This window comes from Crocuta crocuta, unplaced genomic scaffold (assembly GCF_008692635.1).
Source record: "Crocuta crocuta isolate KB4526 unplaced genomic scaffold, BGI_CrCroc_1.0 scaffold166, whole genome shotgun sequence".
Taxonomy (NCBI): domain Eukaryota; kingdom Metazoa; phylum Chordata; class Mammalia; order Carnivora; family Hyaenidae; genus Crocuta; species Crocuta crocuta.
The window spans coordinates 3,343,043-3,361,588 of NW_027531018.1; the positions used below are offsets into that span (position 1 = coordinate 3,343,043).

An 18,546-nucleotide genomic window follows, 5' to 3' on the forward strand; every position below is an offset into this window, starting at 1 on the left:
CCCCCTAAAACTTGCTGTCCTCGTCCCAATTGGCTAAAGTGCCTATCACTCCAAGCACTTTTATGGCCCTCTGAGAGGCTGATTCAGATAAAAAACCTTCGTCCCGCCCACTCTCCACCCCCTGACTCCTCCCTGGGGTTGGTCACTGATTGGTTGAGGCTCCGCTCCGCGTGGGGCTGCCTAGGCCATTGCGCGCGGCGCCTGCTGGGAGACAAACGAAGGCGCGAGGACTGCTCGAGCTCCTCCCTGTGGGCTCCCCTCCCCCCTGCGGCGACCCCGCTCTGACCGGCTGGTCCCCGAAACGGTGGCGGCGGTTTGTGGTCGTTGGCCCCAGGGATTTAGGACCAACATTTGAAGACCCGAAGGGGTGAGGAGGGGAAGGGGACAGTGGGGTCACTGCCAAACCGCTAGTAACGGCTGGAGACCCTGCCTCCCGGAAGCAAAAGGCCCCGTCCGATACACTGTCAGGCCAGATACGCAGTGGGGACCCACGCCCCTCTGGAGGCAGTGTCTGCGGGATTTGCCCTCCTCACTCCCCTGTCCCGTCGAGCATCGGGAGGGCTGGAGTCATAGACGCGGCTTCCCAGCCCCAGACGGCATCTTCTAACCAGATAGCTCTTGCCCTCCCAGTTTGCGCAGCGTGGTCCCAGCCGTCTGCCGCCCCCTCCCCCAGATCCTGGTGTCGTCGGGGGCCCCTTGGCGGCTCCTTCCGCCCCCCAGGGCCCTGCCCTTTCTCTCTTCTTTATTTCCGCTCTTCCCCTACACCTTCCTCCTGCTTCCCACCTGCTGCCCTCCATGTTGTCCTAGCCCTGCCTCCGTCGTCCGCCGCCGCACGTCAAGGGTGTCTGGCCGTCGTTGCGCCTGCGCTTCCCCTGTAGAGGATTTGGGGCGACGTCCGGGGCGTCCCGACTGCTGGGTGAGATTTGGCAATCACGTCGTCGTTTTCGTGGAGTGCTAACTGGGGATGAGCCTCGAACTTTCCTCCGCCGTTGACTCTTTTCTGTTTATTCCCCAAGTGCTGTCTTGTGTGCAGGGTCTTGAACAGTGGAAGGCTGCGGGTGTGTGGGAAAGATAACTGACCCCTTCTACCCCGCGACACGCCGCAGCAATTCGCCGCGGACGGTAATACACGCAGTAGTACCATTTGTGTTTCCTAATGTCAGATAGTTTTAATTACAAACCTTTTAAAAATTTTCTTTGGCGTCCTAGAAAGACCCCTGAACCTGGAGTCAGGAGACCTGGGTATTAATAATCCTTGCATTGGTGTTATTGTGAGCTCCCTGGGAAGCCAGGGCCAGGTTTTTGGGCACCAGTTGCCTTATATGTGAATTTAGTTAATGTTGAAGTTTCTTTAAGCTCTTTATATTCTTGACAAATCTATAGCGTTTATAATATAGGCGACGATTCTGATATAGGCCAGTATTGTAGAGGGACTATCAGGAGGAGCTTTTTAATAAGAATTAGCTACTCTTAGAAATATCTTCCGCTTTGTATTTGATAATGGCGTTAGAACCAGGAAGCAGGATGTGTTGAATATATAAATAACATACTCACGTGTTGGTAGAATTTTCCTTATTTAAGTAACAGGAAGAAATTTTCATTTCAAGAATCACTACAGTGTATAGTTGAGCAGTTGGGCAGACTTTCATACAGAGCCTTTCAGAATTAAAACTCCTTAATCATCTGTAAATGATAGATTTCTTTCCAAGGTGCACCTAGAAAACATTTTTAAAAATTCGTTTGCACCTGTGTGCCATAATGGACAGTAAGATGACCGTTAGTGCTGCAGTTGCTAAATATTAGCAGTGCTTTAGTTTCTGTTTGAGGCACTGCTTTAATTGCTAATTTTCATTTAAGAGGGTAGAGTATTGGATTTGAACGTTATTGCCAAAGGTTATAATACATATCAACATCTGAAATATAAGCATGTGTCTTACTGGGTATATTGGGAGTTAAGAATTATTAAGAACAAGAATATGCCCAATTTATGGGTTGATATTAAGCCTCATATTTTAATGGTGTCATTTTTGTTGTTAGGAAACGGATGTGTCAGTTTAAGGAGGGATTTGTGAATACAAATCAAATAATTGATGTAAAATCTGTCCAGATTTGTATATTAGTGTTGGGTTGGTCTTATTTTACTACCTGATTGTTGCTAAAACAAAGTAATGAGAGAAGAAAATGTGATCTCTGTGTTCAAAATATAATAGATTTTGGATGAAAGCGTATAGGAGACCTTAATGTAAGGAATAGCACCGTGTTATTGTGTAGTAGCATACAATAATTTTGGTTATATTGTGGATATCTTTATACTAAATTCAAAGAATTTTGTGTTCAGTGGAAAATTTTAGATATTTATTGTTATAAAATTTAAAAAATACTGCTCTTTACAGTATTACTAAAAGTTGTGAAACACCCAGTACCAACACTTTTTATTCATTATATATTTAACTTGTAGGAATAAAAATGTGTCCTCATTCTTTAATAAAAAATAATTTAAAATGGAATTGAACCAATCCATCTATATCCTTTTATTTTGAAATAATGTTAGACTTCTGTATACATACACTTTTGAGTAATCCTTCTCATTTTCCAACCATGTGGGAAATAGTGCAATCTGTCACCAAAATGAGTTACCACTAAAAAAACCCTCCATTGACTTGGTAACCATGGTCTCAGCATTCCATACTCCATAATAATTGAACTAACAAATCAGAAATTTAATACTGTGTAATTTAAGGAATACCATAACTAATATGCTTTCAATACAAGTGTTTTGATACCTTAAAAATTAGTTTTTTTCACTATAGCATTCAGTTTTTAAAAATAAAATTTATAAAATGTTCATTTGCACTTTATAAGTTTTTACAGTAATTCATAAGATGAAGGGTCAATTTGAGTAGTTTGAGCACAGCTGATAGAAATTCCTTTAGCTAAGTGATTTTCATGTATATTTTGCTAAAATTGTGCTATTAATTTTTTAATAATATATTTTCTATTTTGAAAAGCAGTACAGATTTGAAAATTTCTATTGTTGTTAATATATTAAGGTTCTTAAAATTAGAAGATATAGTTAGCATTTAAAGCTAAAGGCTTGATTCAAATGGTTAATCGAATATCTGTCCCGTGTTTGGCTATGCCATCTTGGCCTTCTAATTTATAGCTTAGAAAATTTTTTCTTTGTAATTTTTCTTCTAATTTTATTTTGAAACTGAGCTGGAAAGGAATCTTTGAAAGTCCAAAGTTTAGGAAAAAAGATTTATCTGTGAATACTAGTTTATATATGGTAAAACAACTTTTAATCTGCCCTTCCCTTTTTTGTACTGTTTATGTCATTCTCTTGCTGAGGACCCTCCTTCCCTTATTCATATTCCTTGAGTCAGCAGTACTAATTGAGCCTAGAAGCTTCAATTGATATGACAGCTTTGTCATAATGTATAGGACTGCCATCTGTATTTTCTTGGAGTTTTGGTAATTTTCAGATTGATGCTGGAATATTTTGGAACAAATATTAGGCTACTGTATGCCTGTTTTAGATCTGATTTTTAATTCTCTGTTTGAGGTTCTTGATTTCTGGCCTTTTTAGAAATGTATTTTGTTAGATTAAATATGGTATTAAAGTTAGATATTTTTAGATTTTTGAATGACAGATCTGTGTATGTTACTTTTGTTTTGAAGGCTTTAATATAAAGCATACTCCTTTCAAAAGAGAGGGTGATATTGGTGACTCTCCTGTGTGTCTTATACTTTTCTAATACTAAGTTTAAAAAATATTTTGATGGAGATTTCTTTAAATGTACTAAGTGTAGCATATGTTTCAGTTATTGTCTATTTATTAAAAAGAGTCTTTAATGTGGGGACTGGTCATTCGTTTCAACATGAGACCCTAGTTAATATATGTCTTTAAAAATACAAATTTAGAGACAGGAGTTGACCCGAAATATATGTCTGTAAGTAAGTAATTGCAGGGGTGGTTTGGATTGCACAAATCAGCCATTTAGAGTAAGCTATGAGTAACAGAAAAACAAAACTCCTATGTATTGATTAATTTCTACATTTTGGGTAAAATGGAAACAGAGGGTATATTTATCAATTGTTTTATAGGCAGTGAATAGCATATGTAAGGCAGCATATTAAACTATTCTTATTTTTTTCCTCATCCTTGCAGCATGTTTAAAAAATATAAATCTCATACTTTCCTATTCTCCACATTCCTATTCTCAACATGATGTCTTTCTTTAGTGCAATGTGCCAGTATCATGTCCTTTGGAATGTTTAGTCCATTAAGGTTCCTCTGGACTAAATTATGGAAAAGAGCCAGAGTTTATTAATGTCTGAAAGTTTAAGCCACAGGTCTTTTCAGTTACTAGTTTTGTGACCTTAGGCAAGCCTGTTTTATTTGCTCTTGGTTTTCTATGTGTAAGGTGTAAGGTCCACTTGTAATTCTGATATTTTCTTAGTAGAAAATATATCAGTGATGGTATAGTCAAAGCCTAGTAGAGTAAAAACAATCTTAAATGGAAGAAAAAGTAGTTATATCATTTAAAATACTTTTTGTTGGAAAAAGGGAGAGAGAATCTTAAGCAGGCTCCAAACTTAGTGTGGAGTCCGATGTGGGGCTTTATTTCATGACCCTAGAATCACGACCCTAGCAGGAATCGAGAGTTGGGCGTTCAACTGACTGAGCCACCCAGGCATCCCTAAAATGCTTTTAATTTTAAAGCAGTGATAGAAAAACATTGCACCCCTCCCATTTTTTTTTTTTTTTAAAGACAAAAGGCTGAAAGTTGGTTTGGTTAATTAATCTTTATCTCATTGATGGTTCTGATTGTCAAAGAGTACCTTAACTCTTTTTTTTTTAATTTTTTAATGTTTTATTTATTTCTAGGAGAGAGAGAGACAGCGTGAGCAGGGGAAGGTTAGAGAGAGAGGGAGTCACAGACTCTGAAACAGGCTCCAGGCTCTGAGCTGGCAGTCAGCACAGAGCCCGATGCGGGGCTCGAACCCATGAATTGCGAGATCATGACCTAAGCGAAAGTCAGACGCTTAACTAAGCCACCCAGGCGCCCCAAGAGTACCTTAACTCTTACCAGAATCTGTTAATAACAAATTTATTTATTTGATTTGATGTCACATAAGTGTGTTCCTGAAGTATAGTATTAGATACACAGCTGACAGTACAGACTTCCTAATTCTGCCATTTAATAAATATGTGAGGCCAGTAAATTAGAAGAATCTAAAAATGACGGAAAGATAGCAGAGACAATATCCTCATAGTTCATTGTAGTAATCATTTTAATCATATATATAATTACATTATATTGTATTATATATATAATCATGATAGTAATGAACTATCTATATATATATATACATAGATATATATATGTATATATATATCTATGTATATCTGTATATATATAATCATGATAGTAATGAACACAGAAGGGAGAATTGAGGAAATGCTGAACAGATTTTTCTCATCTCTGGAGATGGTCTTTTACAATGTAGCTTTATTATTAAAAAAAAAAAGTTTTCAGCATATCACATTTACTCTTCAGATGTAAATACATTTTTAAAAAGTAAAAAAAATCTAGTGTTGTTGACTGTATGCTTGATTTGAACCATCAATATCATGCAGCTGTATGGAACACTAATGGAATCTTTGTGGTTTTGGCCACCATACTTTCAAAGGAAAAAGAGACAGGACAATGAGGGAACATAGGGAACATCAAAATGTATCCTGTAAAGAGCAGTTAAGGCAGCATTTTCCAAATAACTTTGTGGAAAGTTAATAGAATTAGCAAGGAAAATTAGGGTGTCATGTTGAAATGTTTGAGAAACAGGAGTTAAAGTTAAAAGATTTGTTTAGCTGACACTTTTCATATGCTAATGTTTGTTGTGATACTCTTAAGAGAGACATATAGTCATTCTTAGATGTTTTTAGGAATGGAACACATTTTTGAGGCCTGTTAATAGCCCCTAGATTAATACTCTCAGGGACGTCATTTTAGGAAATGCTGGATTTAAGGAATTAGTAGTGTTTAGCCTGAAGAAGAAGAGAATCATTTTTCATGTGCAGTTATGTGAAAGAGGCATGTTCAGTTTGGCCAGAAGGGTAATATGAGGATCTATCTGTGAAAGTTGCAAGGGAAGAAACTATGATCCATTATAAGGAAGAACTTTCTTGGGGTGCCTGGGTGGCTCAGTTGGTTATGCATCCAACTCTTGATTTGGGCTCAGGTCATGATCCCAGAGTTATGGGGTCAAGCCCTGAGTCAGACTCTGTGCTAAGCACGGAGCCTCCTTGGGATTCTGTCTCTCCTGCTGTCTCTCTCTCCCTCAAAATTAATAAGGAATCATTAAAAAAATGTTTTCCAGTAATATCACAGGTACGTCAATGTCAAAGTCTTTTATAGATGAGAAGCATATAAGAAATGATGATTGCTGGGACGTCTGGGTGGCTCAGTTGGTTAAGCGTCCAACTTAGCCTCAGGTCATGATCTCACGCTTCGTGGGTTCGAACCCCGAGTCGGGCTCTGTGCTGACAGCTAGCCCAGAGCCTGGAGCCTGTCTTCGGATTCTGTCTCTCCCTCTCTCTCTGACCCTCCCCTGCTTGTGCTGTCTCTTTCTGACTCTCATAAATAAAGAAAAAGACATAAAAAAAAAAAAAGGAAGAACTTTCTTAAAGAGTTAACCAAGGTTAAGTTGTTCCAGGGAATAGTGTTTCTTGTAAGAATTCAAGAGTAAGGAAGGCACCTGCTTTGTACCAATATTGTAAAGAAGATGTGTACATCAGCCTGGTGGTTGAATGAGATGCTTTTTAAGATCTCTAATAAATTTGAAATTTTATTTTATTAGAGATTTTCCAAAAAGTTTTTTTGACTGATTTTTTTTCCCTCTAAGGTAATAACAGGGTTTTTTTTTTTTGTTTTTTAAAACATATCATGCTTTAGTTTTCCAAAGAAGGCATAAATAATTGAGTAGTTGTTACAATTGTGTTTAAAAGAAAAATTATTGATCTGAAAAGATCTGGATTCATGTGCTGGCTTTTAATTTATATGACCTCAGCAAATCACATCATCTTTTGGAGATCTCAGATTATTTAATATCTGAAATGAAGGTAATATAAAGTAGGGCTTTTTAGGAGCCCAATATTTAGGCAGATAGGTTTGGCGATCTATCCTACCAGTTTCCTAGCACTATAACTGTACTTAGTCTCAATTTAATTTTGAAATGGTTTAGAATAGCACCTATCTCACAGAGTTATTATCAGTACTAAATGAAATAATGTATATAAACTACCTATCATTGTGCAGGGTATATAAGGTGCTAAAAAAATGAATGCAGAAATAAACATAAAATGGAATTTCACAGGTGAGGAAAGTAAAGGGAAAGTTGTAAAGTTATTCGTCAAAGATTTGACTAAACACTAGAACCCAGGTCTTCTCTCACTCATGTCTATTATTTTCAATTAAATCACAGTGTCCCTCCCTTTCTGTCTCTTTCATTGAATATTTATCAGATATTAGGGAGTGTACGTGGTAGTAGAAATTTGGAAATAAAAGACTAGACCCTTCTTGATATCTGGCAGAGTTTAGGGGAGGAGGAAGTAGAAGGGATCAACAGACCAGTACTCTGAGGTATGTTCTGTGATAGTAGTATAAATAGAGGAATGCCTAGTATAACATTGAGAAGGGAGGTGGGGTGGTTTTTCTGGAAAATATTAGGAGCAGGAAAGGCAAAGTGAGTGAGAAAGGGCTGTGGGAGCAAGCTACACCGAGGCTGGTATGTGAGAACTGGCACATTTGACAAATGGCAGATAGGTAAGTATCGTTGTTGACATATAGTAAGAAATGAAGTTGAGAGGTAGGCTGGGCCAGATTAGGAATGGACCTTTATGGCTTTTTAAAGAGTTTAAATTTTATATTTAAGGAACAGTGGGAAACCCCTGAAAAGGCTTCCTGCTTTTAATACAAGTAGCCTATGTTCTTGACAGTCACAGAAAAGTGAGAAGTTAAGGTACTTTGACTTCTCATTCCTACTTACCAATGATAACTACTGTTAAAGTTTCTTGTAAATTTTTCTAAAAGTTTTATATGCCTATAAAACGTGTGAATGTGTACATGAGTAACTTCAAATAAAACATTCAGTTGGTAAACTAGTAAACATTGTTCTCCAGCATACTTTTTCTCATATATTTCTTAGATATTTTCCCATATCAGCACATGCAAATCTATGATATTCTCTAACAATTGCATAATATTCTAATTTTTAAAGATTTTTATTAAGTTATATGTTTTGAGAGAGAAAGAGCATGAGCGTGCGCATACATGCAATCTAGGTTGGGGCAGAGACATAGGGAGAGAGAGAGCATCCAAGCAGGGTCTGCATGTACATGAATAGCCCACTAGTTTTGCAGTTGTGGTGGTAAATTAAGCTCTTTGATTCTCACATTTTAAAAATTAAGATTTCACATAAAAATCTACAGATTTCTGGCTTCTGTCTTTAAAATTGGAAAATATGGCATAACTGGCCAAACTGGATTTGATTGTGGAAACAGTTTACTAGAATTGAGTAGTCATTGTCATTTTCAAATGCTACACAGCTTTTCTTAGAGTCTTGTCCTTGGCCTTTCTGCTCATTTAACATTTGTTCCCAGGGCCTTGTAGGCATTTCAGTTGGTCATTTAGTGGATAAAAAAACCGTGTTCAAAACTGAACTCTGATCTTACCCCTAAAATCTGTTCTAACTCTGCCTTCCTCATCTTTCTGTTTCTCATTGCTCTGGTGAGTACTTTGGTGTTATCCTTGACTACTATGTTTATCTCACAATCCATATCCAGTCTGTCACAAAATTCTGTTGGATATATCTTCAAAATATATCTCATATTGGGGACTACTTCTTTTTCCCTTCACCACCCTCTCCGGTCCATGCTACCATCATCTCTCACTTGAGATTTAGTTGTAGTCTTCTCCTTGGTCTCCCTGCTGCTACCTTTCTTGTTTTGTTTGTTAAAGTTTTTATTTTTGAATAATCCCTACATCCAACATGGGGCTGGAGCTCATGACCCTGAGATCAGAAGTCTCATGCTCTATCAGCTGAGCCAGCTAGGCACTCCACTTCTTTTGACTTCCACTATAATAGCCAAATGCTCCTTTTAAAAGGAAAGATCATATTACTCCTGTGTTCAGGAATCTCCAGTGGCTCCTCATTAATCAGAGTAAGAGCTGAAGTCCTTCGTTCCCATACTTACAAGGTCTGTGTCACGTGGCACCTTGTTACCTCTCTGACTTCCATCTCCTACTATTCTTATTCTCTTCCTGGCTTTACCATACCAGCCCCCTTGCTGTAACTTTTGTGTGTCATGCACACTTCTACCTTGTACCTTTGTCCTCATTTTTCCATTTGTGTGGAGTGCTGGATAGATAGGTTTCTTAATTCCTTGCTCAAATGTTACCTCCTTATTGAGGTCAGTACTAGTTATCCTATTTATTTATTTATTTATTTATCATTTATTTAAAACCATGTTATTTATTTTGAGAGAGAGCTAGCGAGAGTATGAGTAGGGGAGGGGCAGAATGAGGGGGGAGAGAGAGAATCCCAAACAGGTTCCACACTGTCAGTACAGAGCCTGATGTGGGGCTTGAACCCACAAACCATGAGATCATGACTTGAGCTGAAATCAAGAGTGAGTCACTTAACCAGTGATGCCACCCAGGTGCCCCATAGTTATCCTCTTTAAAATTGCACCCTGTCTTCTGTTTTCTGTTGATCCCTTCCATGTGTCCTATCCCTGCCCCCCCAACATTACCTTTTAACATGTATTACTTACTTATTACTTTTATTATTGCTTGTTTTCTTCCATTGGTGAACAGGCTATGCCAGGGAGGAATTTTGCTCTTTTATTTACTCATGTATCCCAGACATAAGGAATAGTACCAGCACACAGTTGGTGCTCAACAAACATTTGTTGAAGAAGTGAATGAGTCTGAGTTTGCAATCCTTGGTCTGCTGTTTGTGTTTTTCTTATGATTTTATTAATTATTAATTTATTACACAATATTTTATCAGAAGTTAACTTTATTTTCATATATTAATTAGAGAGTAAATGCATGTATAGTGCTTATATGCAAAATACTGTTTTAAGCCCTTTATGCTTAATCCTGGCAACAATGCTATGAGGTAGAAACTCTTTTTATCTACTTTTTAGGGACAAGTAAACTGAAGCCAAACTTGCCCAAAGACAGAGTTAGTAAGGGGGAGAACCAGGATTTTCATTTAAGCCATTATTTAGGTACTTGAATTTGTTCTTACTTATGACACCATGCTGCTCTTTTTTTATTTTTAAATTAGCCTTAACTGTGTGTGTTGCAGATCATTTTTCCCTGTTTGTGATTTTCTGTCATGGTTTGTTTTCTTTGCCTTCTAAAATAATAGTTAATATTTATGTAGTAAAAATAATACAGTAATATTTTCCTTTGAGGATTTTTTGTTCATTTTTTAGAAAGACTTTCTTTATTCTAAGACTAAAACATAAGTGTACTCATTTTTTCCCTTAGTTTTGATTTGTAGTCACAACTTAAGATGATTAGATATCACCTTAACAGCATCATGGAGATTTTGTTTGAAGGCACAAGACTAAAACCTGTAACAACAGTTAGGAATCTAGTACTAATTCCATTAAAAAATAATTGAGAACAGACTGTGGGGATGGACAGGAAAAGATTGATTTCAAGATCTATTCAGAGGTAAAATATGCAAGTCTTTGTGACTGATAGCTGTGAGTCAAAGGAAGACTTTGGGTTAACTCAGATTGTGAAACTCTCTGACAGTTTGTAGGAAAGGGAGTATGTTTGTTGTGGTGGTATTTATTGGTTGAATGAATGAATTGGTGAGATGTAAAACACGAAGGAACTCAAACAGATTTAGAAGTTAAAATGACATTCAGGAGCGCCTGGGTGGCTCAGTTGGTTAAGCTTCCGACTNTCTGATTCTCAATACATTCGTTAGTTTGATAAATGAATCTTAGGTTCATAAAGAAAACTGGGCTAGTAAGTTTAAGGAAATTAGGTAGATGCCTGGTAGAAACTATATGGATCCAGGGGCTACTTTCTTGCCTTGTTTTCTTCAGAATTACTCCGTTGAATGCAATATAATAGCTTGAAAAGAACTTTAGACTGTAAAAAGATTGTATGTGTGTGGTGTGTGATTTGAATGTGTTTGTAGCTATATTCACCACTCAGAAAATATTTTACAACTAGGAGGGACTGTAGAAGTCACATGACTAAGGTATATTAATTTATAATTTCTGCATATTCCACTTGCATAAAAGTCAATTTGGATGCTTCTTTGTTTTTTGAAGGACTTTTTAAGGTAATGTTGTGGCAAAAGGTATGTCAAAATCATTTTCTTGGCAGGAGGGGATATTTGAGATCAGGCCAACCTGGGACTGAATTCTGTCTGTGCCGCTTTCTGGCTCTGTGATCTTGGATAATTTATCTTTGTTAGCCTCCAATATTTCATCTGTGGAAATAGTATTTTCTTTTTGCAAGGTTGAGATTCCCTTTTAGTAGTTGTAGAAGCTAGAGATAATGTGTAGAAATTCTGTGGTTTTATATTAGGCTAGTAAATAAACTGAACCTCTTCTGAGTCTTATTGTTAGCCTAATTCTATCTGGTGTCATACTTTGTTCTGAAATTGGTTACTGTAACGATAAATATCTGGATTTTAAGCTATAGTTATTCCTAGATGTTTAGTGATTCTAAAGGTTCCAATAAATGCATAAAATTAGTATTTGTGCTAACATTCATAGAAGGTATGAGATAAGCAGTATTATCCTCATTTTATGTATTTTTAAAACTTATTTAATGTTTATTTATTTATTTTGAGACAGAGTGGAAGCAAGTCAGGGAGGGGCAGAGAGAGAGGAGGACAGAGAGAATCCCAAGCAGGCTCTGTGCTGTCAGCACAGAGTCCAACATGGTTTTGATGTCAGAGATCAAGTGTCTGACTTCAGCTCAGGTCATGATCTCATAGTCCGTAGGTTCGAGCCCCGCATCAGGCTCTGTGCTGACAGCTCAGAGCCTGGAGCCTGCTTCAGATTCTGTGTCTCCCTCTCTCTCTGCCCCTCCCCCACTCACTCTAGGTCTCTGTCTCTCAAAATAAAATAAAGCATTAAAAAAATTAAATAAAAAAAAAGAGGGGGCGCCTGGGTGGCTTAGTCGTTAAGCGTCCGACTTTCACTTAGGTCATGATCTCGCGGTTCGTGGGTTCGAGCCCCGCATCGGGCTCTGTGCTGACTGCCAGCTCAGAGCCTGGAGCCTGTTTCAGTCTGTGACTCCCTCTCTCTCTGACCCTCCCCTGTTCACGCTGTCTCTCTCTCTCTCTCCTAGAAATAAATAAAACATTGAAAATAAATAAATTAATTAATTAAAAAAAGAGAATTGGCCCCTTAACTATCTGAGCCACCCAGGTGCCCCATTATTTGCATTTTAAAGCTGAGTAACTTAGGATATCAAAGGGCTAAGTAAATTACTCAAAATTTTAGCTGGTAAGCAAAAAAGGATTTGAATCTAAGCAGTCTGACTTCAGAGCTATTGTGCTATACTAAGTACTAGTGAGTATAACTACAGTGACAGTTTCACTTACTTGAGAGCAGTGATTCTTTAGTGATGTCTTTTCCATTCTTACCCTCTATCTGCTATAGAGATGCAAATACTCTTCCCTACCTATGTGTCTGCCATATCACAGCCCCCCACCCAACCTTTGAGAAAATGCACAAAATGTTTCTGAAAAAAGCAAAAACAAAATCAGTGTGGGTACATGAAAAATTAAGATGTGCTCTTCTCTAGTATTAATAAAAACTAATCTTTATTTGGCCTTAGGTAATTCTAAGAAGACTTTTATATCATTGCCTCATTGAATCCTAACAGCAACCTTGCAATAATTTATATTGGTATTCCCATTTAAAAAAAAAACTTTTTTAATGTTTATGTATTCTTGAGAGACAACATTAATGGGGGAGGGGCAGAGAGAGAGAGAGGGATACACAGAATCCTTTTTAGCAGGCTCCCATCTCTGAGCTGTCAGCATCAAGCTCAACATGGGCTTGAACTCATGAACTGCAAGATCATGACCTGAGCTAAAGCCGATGCTTAACCAACTGAGCCACTCAGGTGCCCCAGTACTACCATTTTATAATAAGCAATGAAACAATGAGCTGATCAAGTTTGTACAGCCAGAAAATGGCAGAACTAAAATCGAAATTGAGGTGCTGTGAGTAAAAATTTCATACTTTTTGAAATGCTGTGCTACAGTGACTTACTTTCCATTTATAATTACCAAAGTTCTGTTGAAAGCCAAAATGGCTTTCCCTGTGCATTTGCCATACTGTGGGTTTTAATTTTTGTATTTGTTCATAGTAACACCAAGTGAGAGAGAAATAAAATTAAGAAACAAAACATTAATCTTTAAGATCAATGTGAATTCTCTGACAACCTAAGGACATGGTAATTAAGTTTATTAAAAAAAACTAAAAACACATTTTTCTGTACAGTGGTCAGCAGAGATTTCAGATTCTTTCTAGCTGCTGTCCACCCACTGATGTAATTCTTAAGCTGCTGCTAGTTGGAAATCACAGTAGGTCCTATTTCTGATCTGAGTACAAGTTATTGTGATACCTATGTTCCTTAGTAGCTTCTTTTAGGAACAGGGAGGGACTCATTTGAAATTCTGTTTACTCCAAGCATCTGTTCAATTTCAGATAACTGTTGGGAGTTCTTAGAGATTGCTGACAACATGAGCTATATTGGCATTAGGCTACATCTATCTGAGAAGTATAAGGCACAGTAAAATCCAGGTGGCCTGTATGATAAAATAATTTAAACCTTGGGCTGTATAGACCAGCAGTGATCATTTATTGACTGATGGCAGTGTATTTATTTTGTTTCTCCTTCTGCTTTCTTCTTTCTTCTCTAACTCCTTTTCACTTAACTTGTGTTTTTTCCTCAGTTTTACTTTTGCCTCCCTTTCTTGTAGCTTAGACCTTCTAAAGTTACTGCTTAATTGATCAGTGACTTTATTTATTTCTTTTATAGTTTATTGTCAAGTTGGTTTCCATTGATCAGTGACTCTATTTTGTATTTTTTTTATTTAAAAAACTTTTTTCGTAGTTTATTTTTGAGACAGAGACAGAGCATGAGCAGGGGAGGGGCAGAGAGAGAGGGAGACACAGAATCTGAAACAGGCTCCAGGCTCTGAACTGCCAGCTCAGAACCCGATGCAGGGCTCAAACCCATGAACCGCGAGATCATGATGTGGGCTGCAGTTGGATGCTTAACTGACTGAGCCACCCAGGCGCCCCTGATCAGTGACTTTAAATGGAGTTTCTAGCTTCCACTGTGGAGCAGAACTTTGTGGGCAGGACCACAGTGATCACCAGATGTTAGCAGCCACACTGTCTTTGGTTTCCTGCAACCCAGAGCAATCCTTCATAGATCCCTGGTGCTTCATGTCATAAACACTGTTTTTTGAATTTTGTTTTAGGAACTACAACCATGAATGAAGAAAACGTAGATGGAACAAATGGATGCAGTAAAGTCAGAACTGGTACTCAGAATGAAGCAGCATTACTTGCTTTGATGGAAAAGACTGGTTATAACATGGTTCAAGAAAATGGGCAAAGGAAATTTGGTGGTCCTCCCCCAGGTGTGGATGTATTAATGTTCAAAAAAATTGAATCTTTAATATACGTTAGATGTATGTATCATAAGTATCCCAAACAGAAATTTTTTTCTTATAACTGCTTTAAGACCTTAGTAATTGTTTTTATAGCTGTGAGGGAAAAGAGGTATTGTATATGTTATGCACATATAATATTATATATATTAGGCCTGTTTGATCTTTACATATTTTTCAACTCTGCTATTGGTTAAGAAACAGCTGAAAAGGAAATTGGGTGTTTCGGGTTTTTCAAATTTATATTAAATTATAGTTAACATATAGTGTAATATTGGTTTCAGGAGTAGAATTTAATGATTTATCACTTACATGTAACACCAAGTGCTTAACAGAAGTGCCCTCCTTAATACCCATCACCTGTTTAGCCCATCACCCCCTCCCCGCAAATCTCCCTTTCAGCAACCCTCAGTTTGTTCTCTATAGTTAAGAGTCTCTTATGGTCTGCTTCCGTCTCTATTTTTCCCCTTCCCCTTTGTTCATCTGTTTTGTCTCTTAAATTCCACATGTGAGTGAAATCATATGGCATTTGTCTGACTATTTCACTCTAGCTTTATCCACATCATTGCAAATGGCAAGGTTTCATTCTTTTTGATGGCTGGCTGAATAATAGTCCATTAACACACATACACACACACACACACACACACACATACATACACACATGCACCATATCTTCTTTATCCATCTGATGGATAGTTGGGCTCTTCCCATAATTTGGCTATCATTGACAATGCTGCTGTAAACAACTGGGTGAATGTGCCCCTTCAAATCAGTATTTTTGTATCCTTTGGATAAATATCCAGTAGTACAATCGCTAGGTCATAGGGTAGTTCTATTTTTAACTTTTGAGGAACCTCCATACTCTTTCTCCAGAGTGGGTGCATAACTTTACATTACCACCAGTAGTGCAAGAGGGTTCCCCTTTTATCCTTGTCAACATCTGTTGTTTCCTGTGTTGTTAATTTTAGCCGTTCTGATAGATGTGAGTTGGTATCTCATTGTAGTTTTGATTTGTATTTCCCTGATGATTAGTGCTGTTGAGTCTCTTTTCATGTGTCTGTTGGCCATCTGGATGTCTTCTTTGGAAAAATATCTGTTCATGTTTCTTAACTGTTTCTTAACTGGATTATGTTTTTTGGGTGTTGAGCTTGATAAGCTCTTTGTAGATTTTGGATATTAATCCTTTACCTGATATGTCATTTGCAAATATCTTCTCCCATACCATACGTTGCTTTTTGTTGATGGTTTCCTTCACTGTGCTTTTTATCTTGATGAAATCCGAGTCAGTCATTTTTGCTTTTGTTACCCTTGCCTCTGGAAACCTGTAAGAAGTTGCTATGGCCAAAGTCAAAGAGATTATTGCCTGTGTTCTCCTCTAGGATTCTGATGGTTCCCTGTCTCACATTTAGGTCTTTCATCCATTTTGAATTTTGTTTTGTGTATAGTGTAAAAAAAAAGTGGTCCAGTTCCATTCTTTTGCATGATGCTGTCCAGTTTTTCCAACACCTTTTGTTGAAGAGACTATCTTTTTTCCATTGGATATTCTGATTTGTCAGAAGATTAGTTGACCATATAATTAGTTGACCACATTGATCCTGATTTGTCGAAGATTAGTTGACCATATAGTTGTGGGTCCGTTTCTGGTTTTTTTATTCTGTTCCATTGATCTACGTGCCTTTTTTTGTGCTAGTACCATATTGTCTTAATGACTACAGCTTTGTAATATAGCTTGAAGTCTGAATTGTGATGCTTCCAGCTTTGTTTTTCAAGATTGCTTTGGCTATTTGGGGTCTTTTGTGGTTCCATACAAATTTTAAGATTGTTTGTTATAGCTCTGTGAAAAATGCTGGTGGTATTTTGATAGGGATTGTATTAAATGTGTAGATTGCTTTGGGTAGTGGGAACATTTTAACAAAATTTTTCTGCCAATCCATGAGCATGGAATGCTTTCCCATTTCCCGTGTCCTCTTTAATTTCTTTCATAAGTGTTCTATAGTTTTTAGAGCACAGGTCTTATATCTCTTTGCTTAGGTTTATTCCTTAGTATCTTATGGTTTTTGGTGCAGTTGTAAATGGGATCTATACCTTGATTTCTCTTTCTGCTTCTACATTATTGGTGTATAGAAATTCAACAGATTTCTGTATGTTGATTTTATATCCTGTGTCTTTGCTGAATTTGTGTATCAGTTCTAGCAATGTATTGGTGGAGTCTTTTGGGTTTTCCAGGTTGGGTTTATAAAGAAGCCAGGATTGGGTTACTGGGGAAAAGAGTATCCTAGCTACTAAAGGAGAGGTCACTTGGGGAGGATTTTGAAAGAGCAGTGAGTACAGGAGTGGTGTTTATACTAGAGGCAAACCAGATGAAAACAGCCAAATAAATATGATGTTTTTGCCTTCCTACTAGTAGCCAGTGCAGTTTCTTTGCTCAACACCCTCCCTTTAGCTTTCTATCACACCTAAAATAAAATCTTGGCCCCTGGTCAGTGGCACTGACTACCACTTTAATACTGCTTCAGGTACGCATTAGTCATACAGGTCTGTGTGCTCTTTGTTGTTCTAATGTATAAAACACTAGCTTTTTCTTAATGATATATTCTCAAACCTTATTCCCTCGTTTCATTCAAGTCTCTGCTTAAATGTCATGTGCTCAGAGAAGATTTACCTGACTGCTAAAAATATCAACTCTTTTCTGGCTTTATTTTCCTTCATAGCCCTTATCAACCATGGTATATGTTCTCTGTTGAATTAAGCCTTATGAAGGAAAGGTCTTCTGTTTTGTTCACTGTTGTATCCTCAACATCTAGAATAGTGCACAGCACATAGAAGGCACTGTTCATTTGTGGAATGAGTGCATCTAAATATCTTACTAGAATTAGTTTATTTTTGTCTTTCAGGTTGGGAAGGTCCACCTCCACCTAGAGGTTGTGAAGTTTTTGTAGGAAAAATACCTCGTGATATGTATGAAGATGAGTTAGTTCCTGTATTTGAAAGAGCTGGGAAGATATATGAATTTCGACTTATGATGGAATTTAGTGGTGAAAATCGAGGTTATGCTTTTGTGATGTATACTACAAAAGAAGAAGCCCAATTAGCCATCAGAATTCTTAATAATTATGAGATCCGACCAGGGAAGTTTATTGGTGTGTGTGTAAGCTTAGATAATTGCAGGCTATTTATTGGAGCTATTCCTAAGGAAAAGAAGAAAGAAGAAATTTTGGATGAAATGAAGAAAGTTACAGAAGGAGTTGTAGATGTCATTGTTTATCCAAGTGCTACTGATAAGACCAAAAATCGTGGTTTTGCATTTGTTGAATATGAATCCCACAGAGCTGCTGCTATGGCTAGGAGAAAACTAATTCCAGGTAAACTTGTCCTTTTAAAGGTTACCTTTTCGTATTAGCTTTATTATAAATATGGAAAAATGACAGTACTTCATAGATCGGTATTTTGAAAATATATAATGCCCTTAAAGAGGTATAGAGATGGTTTGCGTTAGGAAGTAAAATAAATTCTTCTAAAATCCAAGAAGTTCCTATCAAATGAGTCATTACCTGTAATAATATACTAATTTACTGAATGTATACCCTTTTATTGTTGTTTGATAAAAATCCAAAGGATAGTACCTAATTCTTCTGATAAAGGTCTATTTTTGAGGGGTATTTGTTCTTTTGACTCTCAGAAATGAATTCTATCATAAATTCTGGCTGGGTTGCCTTAATAAAATCTTTCATGTGAGTTTTCTTGTGAGAAACTAATGTTTAACCAAATCTACTGATGGTTTTTTGGAGAAAATTTTACTTCATA

General features: G+C 37.3%; 1 protein-coding gene across 3 annotated transcripts in view; it reads left to right on the forward strand.

Annotated features, from left to right (window-relative positions):
* Positions 1 to 282: 282 nt before the first annotated feature.
* The window catches only part of RBM46 (RNA binding motif protein 46), a 50,068-nt gene continuing 31,804 nt past the window's right edge, over positions 283 to 18,546 (forward strand). For all 3 annotated transcript variants that reach the window (XM_077770941.1, XM_077770942.1, XM_077770943.1), the window contains exons 1-3: positions 283 to 367; positions 14,548 to 14,709; positions 17,637 to 18,104. In XM_077770941.1, the coding sequence (XP_077627067.1) occupies positions 14,559 to 14,709; positions 17,637 to 18,104 (619 nt within the window). In that variant the 5' untranslated portion in view covers positions 283 to 367; positions 14,548 to 14,558. The remainder of the gene's footprint in view (positions 368 to 14,547; positions 14,710 to 17,636; positions 18,105 to 18,546) is intronic.